Source organism: Mastomys coucha, unplaced genomic scaffold (genome assembly GCF_008632895.1).
Source record: "Mastomys coucha isolate ucsf_1 unplaced genomic scaffold, UCSF_Mcou_1 pScaffold3, whole genome shotgun sequence".
Lineage (NCBI taxonomy): Eukaryota > Metazoa > Chordata > Mammalia > Rodentia > Muridae > Mastomys > Mastomys coucha.
The window spans coordinates 57,098,436-57,115,287 of NW_022196909.1; the positions used below are offsets into that span (position 1 = coordinate 57,098,436).

The 16,852-nt window shown below is 39.1% G+C and overlaps 1 protein-coding gene across 1 annotated transcript in view; it reads right to left on the bottom strand.

Moving 5' to 3' along the window:
- Positions 1-2,110: 2,110 nt before the first annotated feature.
- The window catches only part of Opn5 (opsin 5), a 69,299-nt gene continuing 54,557 nt past the window's right edge, over positions 2,111-16,852 (bottom strand). The window contains exon 8 of the mRNA XM_031347611.1: positions 2,111-2,875. Coding sequence (XP_031203471.1) covers positions 2,798-2,875 — 78 coding nt within the window. The 3' untranslated portion in view covers positions 2,111-2,797. The remainder of the gene's footprint in view (positions 2,876-16,852) is intronic.

Genomic DNA, 16,852 nt, shown 5'->3' on the forward strand with positions numbered 1-16,852 from the left:
TGTCTTTCTTAAAGTCCTGTATAATCATCATGATAAGTGATTTTATATCTGAATCTTGCTTTTCCGGTGTGATGGTGTGTCCAGGACTTGTAATGGTGGGAGTATTGGGTTCTGATGATGCCAGGTAAACTTGGTTTGTGTTGCTTATATTCTTACTCTTGCCCCACACCATCTGGTTATCTCTAGTGCTACCTGCCCTTGCTAAATCTGACTGGAGCCTGTCCTTCCTGTGATCCTGATTGTGTCAGAACTTCTCAGAGTCAAGCTGTCTCTGTGATCCTCTGATTCTGGGATCCTGTAACCCTGGGCTTGTTAGAACACCTGGGAGTGGAGCTTCCTCTGGGTGTTTTAGGAATGATTGCAGAGTTTGCACCCAAGGTCTGCTCAGGGCACTGGCACGCACAGACAGACAGGAAGCAACCTGAGCCACTGGGCCGACAGAGTTCCTGTGTGCCTGGGTCCTGCTGGTCCCAGTTACTCCCGGTGTTGGGACAGATGTTATATCCTCCTCACCTCTGATCCTGGGTGTGTTAGAGTGCCTGGGAGTGGAACTTCCTCTGGGTATTATAGGACAGGAAGGAATCTGAGCCACTGGGCTGGTGGAGTTCCTGTGTGCCTGGTCTCGCTGGTCCCAGTTACTCCAATTGGGACAGATGTTGTGTCCTCCTTACCTCTGATCTGGGAGTGGAGCTTCCTCTAGGTGTTGTGGGACCAGAAGGAACCTGAGCCACTGGGCTGGTGGAGTTCCTGTATACCTGATCCTGCTGGTCCCAGTTACTCCGGTGTTTGGGACAGATGTTATGTCCTCAGACATTTTTAAGTTTTAAAAACAGTCTGAGTTATTTTTTTTTTCCTTCATGCAGTCGTGGATTTCATACAAATCATCAAGATCTTTCTTCTCTCTGGCCTTCTCTTTGTTACCTTATGTCACAGTTTGAATATGAAGCATCCATCACAAAGGTTCCTCTGAGGACAGTTTGGTCCCCTGCTACTGCTATTGAGTGGTGATTGGGTCATCAGGGTGCTTTTTTCATCAATAGTTCATACAAGGATCAAAGAAGCTTTTAGGAGGGTTGCCCAGCCAGAGAAAGAAGAGATCTCACTATGCAGGTCATCTAGACAGCCAAAGAATCTAATTTAACAAAGTAATCCCAGGTCCCTGTCTCATAATAAATGCCATGTCATGGTTTTGGGGATTTGGTTGGTTGGTTGGTTTGGTTTTGACTTCTTTTGTTTAATTATATCTTATTTTATTTTATTTATATGTTTATTTATATATTTTTTCTCTCCTTGTATGCTCCAGGTCCTTCCAGTTTAGTTTCCTTGTGTAATTGTGTGAGTAAATGGGTCTCTACAGCTCTGTTTCTTGTACCTTTTCTTGGGTTATTTTCCTCCCATTTGTTTCAGCCTGTTTTGGTGTACTTGATTTTATTTTATCTTAGTGTATGTTATAAGATAAAAAAAAAAAAAAAAACTATCTTCATGGGCTGGCGAGATGGCTCAGCAGATAAGAGCACCAACTGATCTTCTAAAGGTCCTGAGTTCAAATCTCAAGAACTACATGGTGGCTCACAACCACCCGTAATGAGATCTGACACCCTCTTCTGGTAAATAAGATACCTACAGTGTACTTATTTATAATAATAGATAAATCTTTTGGCCGGAGTGAGCAGGGACTGAGCAAGTGGAGACTACTGTGAGCAAGTGGAGACTACTGGAGTGAGCGGGGTCAACCAGAGTGAGCAGAGGTCCTAAAAGTCAATTCCCAACAACCAGATGAAGGCTCATAACTACATGTACAGCTACAGTGTGTATTGATATACATGAAATAAATAAATAAATCTTTTTTAAAAGCTATCTTCAATAAAGAGGGAAAAAGAATAAACTAAAAAGAAAAAAAGAACTATTCCCAACCAACAGGCTTTTTTTTTTTTCCTAAGCTCTGTGGTTTAAATATAAATCACCATTCTGGACAAATAGAGAATCACCAATCTATACAATTTGGCTGAGTCCCTTAATGTAAGTACCTTTATTCAAAGCTGCACAATGTTGTTGATTCTTGAGACATAAAATAAGCAATTTCAATAAAACAAATATGGCTCAAAATGTTGGTGCAATATATTTTCTTTATTTTTAAAAAAAAAAGTACTTAAACAGCAGCTATGGCTTCAAAAGAAAATTATTTCAGTGTGCAAAGAGAGATGGACAGAGATGAAAAGTACTAATCCATCCTTTCCTAGTACAGTCAACAAACTGTTCTTCAGTTCAACACATAACTGGGACAAAACGAATGAGTCAAACACTAAAACATCTTCTGAATGTTCTCATAGAGAGTACTTACAAATACTATGTACAGGTTGACTTGACAGAGTATGCTGTTAGAAGCTTCCCAGATAAATGTTCAAAATTCTAACCATATACAAGAAGTGGTTGACAGTTTCAAAGGCATGTTCACAGTCATTAATGCATCAATTAGCTCCATTACTATCAAAATGAATCAGAAGCTTAAGGGATGGTGCACTTCCCAAGCTTAGGATGTGCTTTTCTTCTTAGACCATTCTAATCATCTATAAAGCCTAAAGAGTGGACACTTCACATGCTATGTACTCAAGATTGAACTTCAATATCAACACCGCAGTCAATGCTGACCATATGTTTTCTCAAACTTAAAAACAAATGCAAAGAATACACTACAGCTTTTTTTTTCAGTATTTCAGAGAGTATATTGAAGCTGGCCACTTATTTCTGAAGCCCTGATGGACAGGTGCGGGGTTTCTCGGCCTCAGAACACAGATGCTTATTTCTTGCCACAGTCACCATCATTACTGTGACTCTCTCCATCCATAACATGGGCACTAGTAAATCTGGAACTGCTCTGTTTGAGAGAACAACAACATTTTTGAGGTGCAGGTCTGCTAAGGTCAGGCTGTCTTCACCAGCCTCCCAGTACTAGTCACAGACTCAGAACGTTATAGTCTCCAACCCCTGACCCACACTCTCCAAAGCCAGACTTGGATCTGTATAGATTTGCCCACATTTCAACAATGATCACTGGAGCACAAATGTTTAATGCTTACCTTGGGACACTCCAGGAAGACACTAAAGAAGAAGCCCAAGGGAAAAGAAGGAGCTTCAAGGATAGAGTCTGAACTTAAAACCAGAATGAACTATGGTGTTAAACCTCTCTAGAAAATGAGTAAAGACATTCTACTGATTTTGAAATAAAACAAGTGACCACAAGAATACAGTCAATTATTCAGAAAACCTCAAATATAGTGCAATTATTACCATATAGCTTTAAAAGTACTTTAGATGAGAGATGGGTTAAGTACATATATATATGCAAAGATATATATACATATATATGCATGTACTTAAGTAGATGAATGAATGATAAGTATATGGATGGATAAAGATGATAGGGAAATAGATTTTTCCTTCAATACTCCCATGAAATAGAAACAGACATTGTACATTTATGATAGAATTTACTTATTCTTTCACAATTTAGACAATGCACTTCATGTAAAGAAAAAGCTACTCCTGAAAACACTGAAAACAAATAATTTCCTCCGGTAGATTTAAAGTTGGAGATTCTAGCCAAGCCTTTCCCTGTGCTCCACTCACTGAGCAGAAGCAGAAACATATCTGAAGCAAGGTCACCTCTTCAGACCCAGCTTTTCCAGACACCCCTCCCTTATCCCTCCACAGAGAGAAGACCATACAAGCAAGCACACAGTGTTCTCAATTCACTCTATGTCTTATGTTGCTGTTTATCTAATCCTATGTCCTTGACTCTCTCTTTCTATGTTCTGGCAGTAGACCATAGTTCTTTCCCTCGATTTCCATACATTCCCCCACAAAGATACCTAATAAATACACTCTGTTAATGTTATGTGATAATCAATAATTTACATGCCATATCTGTCAGGCTTAATTAGGGAAATGGGAATTGCTACAGAGAGAAATTTGATTATCTAGCAACCAGAAGCCTGTAAATATCATTGTTCTAGAAATATCTTACAAATATACTCTTCTCAATACCTTCTGGTGACCTCCCCTAGATTCTACCTCTAAGTCCTCAATATGAGCTCTTTTATGATTCAACCCAATTTTGGTTGTTTCTAATGATGAAAAGTCTGAAACATTTTGGGGATTCTCTGGTTTCATCTGATGTTTTGCCTCCTTAAAGTGTTTTTCTTGTATGTGAGATAAGATACTGTATGAAAGATAAATATAGTTCTATTCATACCAAAGTAATAGTGACAAGTAGTGGCACATTCTTTTTACTTTTCTACATTCACTGTATTGTTATATTTGTGTCAATAAAGTCTTATTAATATCAACATGATTAAAAATTCTCCCTGATATTTTTCTTAGCCTCTTTTTCTTTTTCTTTTATATTCTTAGCCTCTTTAGAGTGAAATCACATTAGCCTGTAGTTTTCTCTCCTTTTGACATTATAAAAGTCTTCAATATAGAAGAAATCATTTTCTAACAAGAATTCCACCTGTAACTCAAAATACCGGGAATCTTTAAAAATTTACTCTGAAGTAAGTTAGTAGTAATGTTGCATTTGAGCATTTAGCAATTCTCAAATCACAAATCTATCCAGAATAGTATGATGGTAACACCTAGAAATTATGAGACAGAAAACTACAGAGCTCCTCTTCAGATCTGGGAATATTGGGGTTTGGTATGATGCTATCTATTGTAATGTTAAATATTGGTCCTGGTTGCCCCCAGAGAAAAGGATATTCTCACATAGGCCCAAGTGATGCTATGTAACTCTGCTCCCCAAGTTATCCCTGATTGGAGAATAAAGATGCCTACAGCCTATAGCCTATAGAAGAGAGATAAGTGGAGTTTTTGTTTCCAGTTTTAGGGTCTGAGGCAGGAGACTGCAAGGGGGAAAGGAGGAGAAGAAGAGAGGAGAAGACACCATGGGGTAGGTGGGTTATGAAAACATGACCCCAAGGACTGGCCAATTAGAGTTAAGAGCAGCCCAGATAGAACATGGCAAGTTATAATCCAGGGTTATTGGAAGGGAAATAGACATGATAGCTTAGAGGGTAGATGTCTGCCCAGCTCTAGTAGTACATTAAATGCTAATTATAAATATAAAAGTTATGTATCTTTTATCTGGGATTATAAATATAAAGGTTATATGTCTTTTACCTGGGAACTGAATGATCAAAGTTGAGATTGAGATTAAATATTTAATACAACAAGAATGAACTCCCACCTGGCCCCTCTGTATCTCACAGTGCCAAACTCTTCATCTTTTATTTTTTTATGCTGCCTATCTCTCCAACAAACTATAAGCTGTACATTATAGACCCTGTCCTCATGTATCCCCAGACTTCCATTCGTGCATTCCCCTTTGGTTTGGAAAAAGAGGGTATATTCCCTCTTCCTCTCTTCTAAAATGTATTTGTGTGTGAGGAATGGCTATATGTGAGGGTGGTGCGTGTATTAGTGTAGTATTTGTGTGAATGGTGTATGAGGGGTTCTCCCATACACCCTTTTTCTCTAAATAATAGTACTTTGAAATACAGATTGCACTTTTTTCCTCAATAATATTATTGTGTGATGACAGACATTTGAAGGACAGTTTATAAAACACACAATTTAATTCCCAAGTCTGCTAGAAAAGGGAAAGTCTGAATTCGTGGTGTCATCTCCAGTTCCGCTGCTGCCTTACTGTGCTATTCGCTAAGTCTTAGGAGACAGTACTTGTGACTCTTCCTCTGCTCTGGCTTCATCGGCCCCATTCATAAATTACAAGGAGGACATAGCAGCTCCGTGTGTTATGTCATTTAAGCACCAAAAAGTAATTTAAGGGTTATATCCCAATTTTCAGATAAGCACACCAAGGCTCAAAGAGATTGAGTTATTCTCCCAAGGATTCACTGTGCAAGCATGAAAAGAAAGTCCTCAACCCTGGAGAAGGTTCAGGGGAACTGGTGCTATCTGCTATATTTTGTTGGTAGCATCTTTTAAAGAGCAAGCTATATGTTCATGCCTCTCATAATTATGAGAGTAGATATACAATTGGATCAAAATGTTTCACTCTGTACTTTTCCTCTTCTAATCTACCTAGAGACATTCCCTTTTAATCACCTGCAATGAATGATTGCTTATTATATAATCTTAGGGCCCAGATAAGTAGTAACTAACTGAGTTACCTTTGGTAATTATAGCATGTGGGGAGAAAAAAGTCAACACTAATTCACCTTGACCTACTTGAATGAACTGATAAGATTCAACTTAGCAACCATCATGCCGCCAAATGTTCCCTATCTCCATGCAGGTATGATTCAACCATAATAAAAGCCCAGTCAATTAGAGGGTTTTGGAGTTTTTTGGCTTTGGTTTTGGTTTGATTTGTTGTAAAACCTCTGTTTTGTTGTTGCTTAGTTCTCTGTAGCTATTATACAACTGCCCTACTTCCCATGAGGCATTGAGTAGAAGTGTATACTTCTAAGTTTTTGCATAGGTTTATACTCATTGAATAATATAACTAACATGCTGTCTAATGACATTGAAGAGGGAATAAGAAGGGTGACAAATATCTCATAATTCTATTCCACCCTTTTCAAATTACTTCATGGATAACTCCATTAATTAGCCACTGGTAGATTCTGCATAGACAGATTATCTACCGATTTCCATAAGTGCTAATGAAAGCATGAACTCCTGCTTCTAAGAGATGCTGAGAAAATTATCCCCAGGAGAACATTTACCTCTATTGAATGGGTTGAACAATGTATCTCCTCACCCTATCCCTCAGGCTATCCCATCATCTCAACTAGAACTTCACAGGTTTGGGGGGTCTCTTCTACTTATGAACAGAGTACTCACTCTTCACCCAAAAGGAACTTTCCCTAGACATAACAGGTTCTAATTCCAGTCCATCCCACACTGTGCTTGTGTCTTAAGTGAGGCATACACATTCCCTGCCTTAGCTGCTGAACAGGAAAGTCTGTCCTCCCTGCCCTTTTCACAAGGCATTGGAAAGCTGATTTAAAACAAGGAGCTTCTACAAGAGCACACAGTATGATCGAAATGGGAAACATTACTGTTAAATGAAATCCTAGTGGTGCTAGCTTAATGGTTTTTGTTATGCCTTGTCAGTACAAGAAACCTGAAGTGTGTCAGAACCTCCAGAGGTCCCTGGGGTCATCAGCTGCTGTTAACTCCCTGTCACATGCAGTGTGGTAGTTAAGACTCAGGTTCAGTGGGTACCACATGGCCCTCAGAAAACCCTGCACAATTCACATGCTATGGAAGCATTTTCTGAATTTCCCTTTCCTCTTCTGAAATGGGGTGATATGCTCATGAGTAAATGCCAATGAATTTTACTATCATAAGTAAGGATTAAATGTAGAAACTCAGTAGTAAAACAGGATTTAACATTAAATCAAGCACACAGGGAGTACCTGGTCAGCGTTGTAAATGTTATCTCTTCAAATGTCTTCTGGATGGCAAGAGTACACCCTCCAAGCAATAAGAATACCCAGAATTAATTAGGTTTAGAATTGATATATTCCTATGTGGAGAACATCAGTGTGCTCAAACCGTTAGTGTACAGGCCAACTCTGCAAACTGGAGGATAAATAAGTGTTACCTATTCTTTGCATGATGTGTTTGAAGATTAAAATGCTGTCCTCCTGCAGAAGCTTTGCAGAACTGGATTGAAGAGGTCATAATTCAAGGAATATTGCTCTCACCAATCAGATCTTTATTACACTATGATGTTAATCTCCTCAAAATATGAGAAAGAGGACCAACAAAGGGATCCGGCAGGTGAAGACATCTTACAAAGCCTAACAACCTGACTTCAATCCCAGAATTTGCATGAAGGACTTAGAGAAGCAACTCCTGTGAGTTACCATCCAGGCCATGGCAATGCCATGGCTCCCCACCTTGAAACACAAAGAAAATCAATTTGGAAACATTTTTAAATTATGAAGAAATGAGACAGAGAAGAAATTGCTAGGTGCATCTACTTTTGTTGCTAATTCACTGAATTTTAAGGTGCTTTGATTTGTTTCATTCCTGGAAAATTCCTGTTTCTACTTGCCCTCTAGACAGGCTCATGAAAGAAGAAAGGTTGTGTGCACTTGCAAGCAACATAATGAAAACAAAATATCTCATTACACTATTTATTTACACTATGCATCCTCTTTTATGCAAGTTTTTAAAATCCCATGCATGTCTTAGAAAACACATTAAATAAACCAGGAAAAACGTGAGTGTTCTCACAGGTAGACTGTAACTTTCTTTAGTGTATTACACCTTATTTAGTTAGTTTATATGCTTGAGATGGAGTGGGGGTCGCACATATATCTCATGGCATACAAGTATAGGGTAGAGGAAAACTGGCCTGAGTCAGTTTTCTCCTTCCACAGTATGGATCCTGAGAATCAAACTCAGCTGAGCAGGCTTGGTATTAGGCACTGTTAGCCTCTGAGCCATCTCACTGGCCACAGACTAGCTTTTAATTTATACAACAAATCTAAGAAAAAATGGCTACTGCCTGGGAATTCCTGCTCATTCCTGTTCATTCCTGGAATGTCTAGTCAAGCAAAGATCAATGATTTGCTTCTTTAATGAACTTGGGGATGAAGTCTTCTCACAGTTTAAAAACAAAAGAGGTCATCCATGCCGATAACATTCGCGGATAGTCTATATAGGGTGCGTGGAGGTCGGGAAGCATCACTAGTCACGATTTGAACCTTTCTGCGAAAGTGTTTTATATTTTAAACTTGGGGCATAAATGGCATCTTCAACTTAAGTCTTCTCTCTTACCTGGCTGACAGATACACTACTATAGTCAAAGCCAAGGAAAGTTTGACAGAACTAACAACATAATCAGTGCCTGTGCAATAGCGAACTTGACTTGAAGGCCTGTGTCTAGTCTTCACTCTAACTGCAGCAATCTTTGGGGAGGTCCAGGTTTCCAGCTGCCAGGGAATCTTAAGTCACTTTCAACTGGACCAGAATGCATTTCCCTTGCCAAGGTGCGAAAGCTTTATAAGAATTATCTTTGTTACTGAAAGTGAGGCCTGCAAGCAGAGATCACTTTTGGTCTTTTGGACAAAAATGCTCCCAAACTGTTCTTTTGTTCCAAATCATACCACATTGTTTCTAATTATGAGCAATTAACATACTTGTGTACGTGAATCATGTATCTTAAGGCTTAAACTAACTTCAGTGCGTTTGCTGACCTGCTTCTCACCAAGGTTTCTGCTCCTGCATCTGTGATTTCCCAACTGGCCAATTTCATGGTCTCCCAGAGGACTGTTGGCATTCATCTCGTTTGTGTTTATAAGCCAATCAAAATTTACATGGCACATGAGTTTGATTTCTTCAACTAGAGTCCTTGCTCCATCTCATCCCTAGTCAGGCATAATGACTTTCTTCTTCACCATGAGTTACCTCTAAAATTAGGGGAGATATTTTTGTTCTAGTTTACCCAACAACAACAACAACAAAACAACAACAACAACAACAACAACAACAAAAACACCTGTTGTATTAAATCATGGAGATAATGGCTCTCCAATCCCATAATACATGAACTCAGATTCAAGTTGACCTGCTTTGCTGGAAAATTCCCCCAAAGACTTCTGTGGGTACATCCTCAGGGATCTTAAAAAGAAGTAACTCAGCTTCCAGACATAACACTTCTACCTTCATGAACCCACACTGCTCTTCCCATCCCAAAGATACATTTTCACCAATTCACACCCATGTCTACATGATAAAAACCAGTCATATTCCAGGAATGGTCTGAACCTGCTCCAGATGGACACACAGCCTGCCACCCTTAGTTGGGCTTTCCAACTGAGTAAGACTAGGTTAGCAAAAATGTGGGTCCTTATTCACTAGGCATGGGTGTGCATTGCTAGCTATAGAAGGGTGGGCACCTAGAACTCAGTAACACTGTTGCTGTTTTAAAATAAAATAATGGGGTTTGATGCTGCTAGGCAATCCCACTGTTTTATATTGTTCATTAATTTCTTTCTTCAACCAGGAGAAAAAGATAGAGATTAGAAATTGGAAAACTAACTTTTGTAAGCAACCTTCTCAGCATATCCTAGACACAGTGTAAATGTTTGAGTTGTGCCTTTTTTCAATGGCATTTCCCATTTTGTGGAAGCAAATTTTAGGCTTCAGAGAAAAGCAAAAGGCAAATGCAACTATACATGGTCCATATATAGGCCAAAAGGATACAGGCTGTATGGGAGTCCACTTCTCAAGGACAGGGTCTCTCATAACTCCCCCTTTGCCTAGTTAGTCTTGCAGGCTGTTTGCCGCATGCCTTCACCCAACTCCCTTTCTGACCCTTCTAATGACCTCTCTTATACTTCAGGCTCCTTTTCTTTTGACAGGAATGAAATTCATCCTTTGTGGAGTAGACTACAGATTTGTCCTAAACCCCCTCTGTGGTCCCCTGAACTATCTGATGTTCTACATGCCCACAAATCCAATAAGTATAGTGAGTTCTCCAGCTTCTGGTCAGGCTTCCCTGATAAGTTTCAGCTCCTCTGCCTGTGGTAGAAGTTAAATTTATTCTTTAATATTCTGAAGAAGCCACACTCCCTCCTTGAAGGCCAATGTTCTCCATTCCCCAACTCAGCCTTTCTTGTTCAAGAATAGAACCTGCAGGATTAGACTCACATCTTCTTACTAAATGATACAAGCCAGTTGGTGTTGGACCAAGGTGGTTAAACTAACCTGAGGTGGAACCTACTTTTGATAAATGCTTTATCAATGTTCATTCCAGTCTGCCTGTTGCTTAAAGCAGTGCTGGAGTTAGAACAAGCTCTGTGTTATTCTCTGTGAGTTCAGAACAGTCAAAGAAAGCTGTGCCCTTGTGCTTGTCCTTTAAGCACATATGAGGGACCTCTTGTCCCACTTTTAATGACAGTAAGGTTGTGACACTGTGAATTCTAAGAATTTCATTTAACAAACAAACATATGAAGTGATTATTTTGGAAGAAAAATGTCAAATAACACTTTCTGGGGGTTGAAGGAGCAGTCATCTTTACAATGGTGATTCCTAAACAGGTCTTCATGGTGATTCTCTAATAGACAATCTGCCCAAAGAACAGATTTCTTAATTAAACTGAATTGTCCTGTGCCAGATTCCAAGTCACATTTGCTACATTGATTTCGAGAACAGGCCATCTTGTGTATCAGTCTCTTGACAGCAAGTATGTATAAATACACATTGCAGCCTACTGTTCTGGGCATAGCTTTGAATCCTGGGGAAATGAATGGGGCATTTGTTTCTAAACTGACTGGCATGTTTCATTTCAGGGTGAGCAGAAGGGAAGCTCCTGGGCAAGTCCATGAATTGAAATAGGCAGCATTCTGATTGAGAAGGGAAGAAATTCTACTTTGTGTCAGTAGCTGAAGCCTGGAGTTTTTAAATAGCACGTGGTATTCATTTTGATGCCTAGATTTCCACCCAGTTAAATACCAGTACTTGTTCATCTTTATTTCCAAAACAGTTCTAATTTTTAATGATCCTACCTCTACATGCCAGGCACAATGCTTGGGGCCATCGTCAGTCCTAACATGACATCAGTGTTTTTAAATCATAGATTGTAGGAGAATTAGCTGGGATATTCTCTGATACACAGACACCAGTCCACAGAGTGTGCAATGAGGTCAGGCAAGTCAGATGTTAAGTAAGTATTATGGGAAATTCTGATATTGGGCTTTATTTGGGATAGAACAAGGACCAATATGTCTGTCACCTAAAATGGAAATGTAAAAATAACTTACATACACTAAAAACTCATGTTTTCCCATATAAACTAGAAACAAGGGAAGCTTTTAGCCTTGGTAGCATGGTGTTCAAAGACCTTCATGAACCCTGTCCCCTGGTCCTACCCAACTCAGTAGTACCTGGGAAAACTCTGTTCTAGAATAAGTGGCATGTGCATCCTCACCAAACTTTTAATACTCTCCCAAAGACTATTACTAAACAACTCTTACCTGAGACTTCCTCTTCCAAGATCATCCCTGGGTCCCATCCCCTCCCCACACCATTGGTTCAGAACAACCAATACCTTTATGTTCTTAAAGACACCTTGGTGATGTCAGTCATAGCATCTCCCCTGATGTAAGGCATCTACTTATTCATGTTTGTTCTGCCACACCGCAACCCCTTTTCATACAATGAGCACACTTGCTTTTATACCCATCTCCTCTAGAAAAACACTCAATAAATGCTGTCTACCCAAACCCATTCTCAGCCGTGACTGCAGCCCCACACAACTGATTCCTTATCCCATAAGGTTAGAGCTTGGTGTACAGTATTTTAAAGGGAATGGGAGTCAGCTCATATTTGCCATTGCATTTGGAACTAAACTGTGGAGAGAAAAGTATCATCCGGGAAACTGATGAATACTTTAAAGCAAGCATTGAAAATCTCTATGCAGAATAAATCTCTGTTGATCATGGAGCAAAGTGCTGGTGCCATAGGCTGACTGAAAGACGGGAAGCCCAGCTCTTCAGTGGGCAGACCACATCAGCTCTCTATCTTTGCCTTCTGATCAAGAGCAAAGAATGTCCCCTAGAATTTTTAAGACAATGAAGATGATTTGGGCAAAGATTTCCTACAAAGAATAAAAGTATATATTTTATAAAAACCTAAGATAAAGGTTGGGGAGTTAAAAACTTTTTGCATCATAGAGTCTCTCAGCTATTCAAAAGGACAAGCATCAATGGACAATTAGACATGAATGGATGCATGCCAATACAATTTTGAAATTTCTGAAAATAGGCAGTGAGTTAGGTCTGGCCCAAGGGCTGTGGTTTGCAGGCTTCTGCAACAGATGAAAACGCAGCAGGTGCTGAGTTTGTAGATATTATTATTTTCCTTGAAGAAAATTTCTACTTGGTGAGCATCCTGAGCTTCAGCCTCTTATACAACCTTTAATTGTGTTCCCGCCGTAATGAGACTGCACAGTGACCATGTGTACCCACTGAAATCAATATCATAGGCTGTCACCTAGAACTCACTACCTCATATTTCCCATAATTCTAATCCATGTCTGTGGTCAGAAGTAAAAACAGTGGAGTAGATCTGAGAACGCATAAGCACTTTGCTGAAATTTTCTGTGAGACACTGAATCACCACCAGCAGCAGCAGCAGCAGCCTCACTGATAAGAACGGTTTTCTACTACCTGAAAATTACTTGTATTGATTGATAAACTGTTAGCTAAGTGCTGTGTTAAATGAAATCCCTTCAATACTGAATGGAACGAAGGTACTAAACTGCTGAATGTGGACTCCACTGTTCCCTCTGTTCCCTCTCCTATCACCTGCTGTGACAGCAAAGAAGAAACGCCCTAACCTTCAGAATTCTTTAGGTATTTTTGATCCCCTAGACACAGCATCAAAGCAACTTCTCAGGAAACTCATAATGCCCTAGCATGAGACATCAGACAGATACTATACCTATGCACGTGTTGATGAAATATCTTAAAGGGTTGATGGTAAAGAATAACATCATTGAAGCAGTGAGTTACAGTCTATATACCCAGAATGGATTAATGGGTACATTTGTCTAAAAATATAACCAGGCCTCTAGATGCATAAAATGTCAAAATGCATAGCTCTAGAGCTAATTCTGGGCAATTTGGGTAAACCCCACATGCCTGCTGGAAATTCTGGTTCATCTTTTTTTCCAAATTGATGCATGTTTTTCTCTTCTTCTGACAGGTTAGATTTTGTTCATTTGAAAGTTTGTGTATGTGGGTCTGGAGGGCGTTAGAAGCAAATGGCACTTTCAAAGCAGAAAACAGATAGGGAAGTATAACTTAGATAAAAGGGAGGAAAATACCTTCTGAACCATTGAGCTCAGAGCAATAGATAATCCCCATAAACAACTGTATATGAAGAAATGCTCAACCTTGCAATTTACTCTCCCCTTCCCTGCTTCCATGAGGAGGTACCTAGACTCTCCCCGCACCTTTCCGCAAAGGTCTCCCTCCACAGAGGTCTTCCTGCGACATCTGTTGCTCTAGAGCTATGCATTTTAACATTCTATGCATCTAGAGGCCTGGTTGTATTTTTGAGAAAAGTACTCATTAATCCATTCTGGGACTATAGACTGTAACTCACTGTTGCTATACTGTCCCTTTGTCCTAATGAAACACACTAAAGAAAGTGTTCTGTTTGTAGATCATTTATCCCTGGATCCAACAACACTTTCACCACAGCATCTCTTTGTCCCACACACCTGTCTTTTCGCTGAGATGCTTAGGTAAGTTTTGATTGTCCCACACACAGTAGGACAACCATGTGGTTCATAAAAAAAAAAAAACATTGATTTAACCAATGTCATTGGGTACCCATGTCACTTTATAGATTCTGAATAAGTCAATCAAGCCATCCTATTTCTACATTTTTAATCAGCTCTTGGGAAATATCCAAACACATGCTGATGATATTTTGGGTGAGAATATTTTAAATCACATTATCAAAGATACTAGTAGGTTAAGATTCCTGGATAGGCCTTCAAAAACAACCTTTGCTGTTATATTTTGTTGTTGTTTGTGTATGTTCTTAATGTTTACTATGAAGCCCAGCCTAGCATAAAACTCACAATCCTCCTCTCATTACCTCCTAAGTTCTAAGATGACATGCATACAACACAGGGTCAATTTCTTCTCTGCTTTAAGTATACTCTCCAGATAGGAAGTAGAGATAAGTGAGAATTTCTGAACCATCTTTAATGCCAAATAATATTTCTGATTGTGCCTCTCATGTGCATGTCTGGTAGGGAATTGTGTTCTTAACTCAGCAAAGTGTTACCATAGCACACTGTGGTTCATTTATCAGAGCCAGGCATGACTGTTGAACCCCTTATCCTTCCTGGAGACTCTAACTGGAATGGACTCTTCTGATTCATTTCCTGCACCTCCAAATGCAGCTTATACAGGAAGTACCTTCTCTTGTCCAGGGCCTAACGCTAGTAATGCCCTGTGGGAAAATTACAAATGTCTATTTCCACAGAGTCCTGTTGTTTTTAATCTCATCAAACAGAGTGAGCACCATCCAGATCTGTAAGTTCCAGACATCCTCTAACTCATGCTATCCATATAGATATCCATCTAATTATTGTGCAAATTAAGTAATTCTTCAATAAGGACAATACTAGAACCTTCTATTTATGCTATCCTCTTAAGAAGCCCAAATGTTCCTAAGATTCTTATAGACTGCAATAATTTAAAACAAACCATAGAAGACTGTCCCTATTCATTAGCTATAAAAGCTGAAGAGATGGAGAATTAAGGCCATTTACCCACCCATATGATATGTCTGGTAGCAGGTAAGGCTAAGTCCAAAGTTGTACTCTGAACTCCTATGCTCTGGTTCCTATACTCTATCTCTGTTCTCAAGAAAAATGCGTAAGCTACAAGGTCCCTGATTACCTGGTGAGTCTCATTTTTGTTGTGTCCTGGGGAAGAATACTAAGTCATAAAGTTCAAATGTGAACACATGCAGTTTCCAGATATTATTCATCATTGTCAACGGTAACATATGGGTTGAGCTTCAGAAGCGCTCACAAACATTCCACAGCTCTCTCCCCTTGTGTTGAGCAGAGCATGTACCCAAAATGATTCTGAACCTGTCCCAGTATCTTTCACTTTCTCAAGTAAACTCTAATGGAATCCAGAGAGACCCATTTAAAAGCTACTGTAGCTGTAACCATCTGTTACATGATACAGATGTAGATAATACAGACATAGAGATATAGATGATATATAGATGTACAGAGACTTGGCAGTATTTTCTGGTGCTCACATTCAGTTCCTAGAAGATTGAAAATACACAGCCCCTTTCTTTTATATTTTCAGGTCACTATGTATTGCAAACATCTCCATGCTGGGATAAATGAGTACATGTAGTATTCATGTAGGTAGAGTTCACCAACATTGAAACCAAAATCAACTAGAATCAATGAAGACTTTGTACAATATGATGTGACTTTTCTTTCAGTTATATTTTATGTGATATACATCTGCCTACTCCAAATCTCATAATGAACTTGAGATTAATGACTGGAGATTGGATATAAGGAACAGATATTTAAAGTAACTGAGAAAGTTCATTTAGATATACACATGTGTTGTTTTAATTCCAATCTATGCAGTAGAATGATTTCCAGAATGTATTCCATACTTTATTATGACCTGTGAATATATATGTTGAAAGTTATACAATCTTTAAAAAACAAAATGTTCAAGTGCACAATCGATACAGTGGTGATGTAGGGTTTTCTCAGTAGAATACACTATCAGCTTGAGGTTTTAGGCTAGTTGTGCTGAGACCATAGTTTTGAACATGTTTTCTTACTGAATTCCTTATGAATTTTAAGTTTCTTGTCTTTTACTACCTTTTCACAAGAAGCATGCAAACTGTTTATAACTGCCTAATACAAAAGCAACATAGGTACATGTAGACAGGTAAATGGATAAAGACAATATACTGAAAGGGGCCTTGTTGTGCACATGAAATATTATTGAGCCATAAAGAAAATTAATATTCTGTCACATGCAACAAACAGGCTAAATTTGGAGTTTATAACAATTAGTTAAATAAGTTAAATAATCTCTCATGTGTGAAAGTTAAAATCAAACTAAACCTGAATATAAAACAGGGATAACCGGAAATTGGCAAAGGAGAGGGAAAGACTAAAGAGAGGAAAAACTGAGCCCCATTAATATGTAAAAAGAATAACACTATTAAAAGTAAAAACAGCCGGGCAGTGGTGGCGCACGCCTTTAATCCCAGCACTTGGGAGGCAGAGGCAGGTGGATT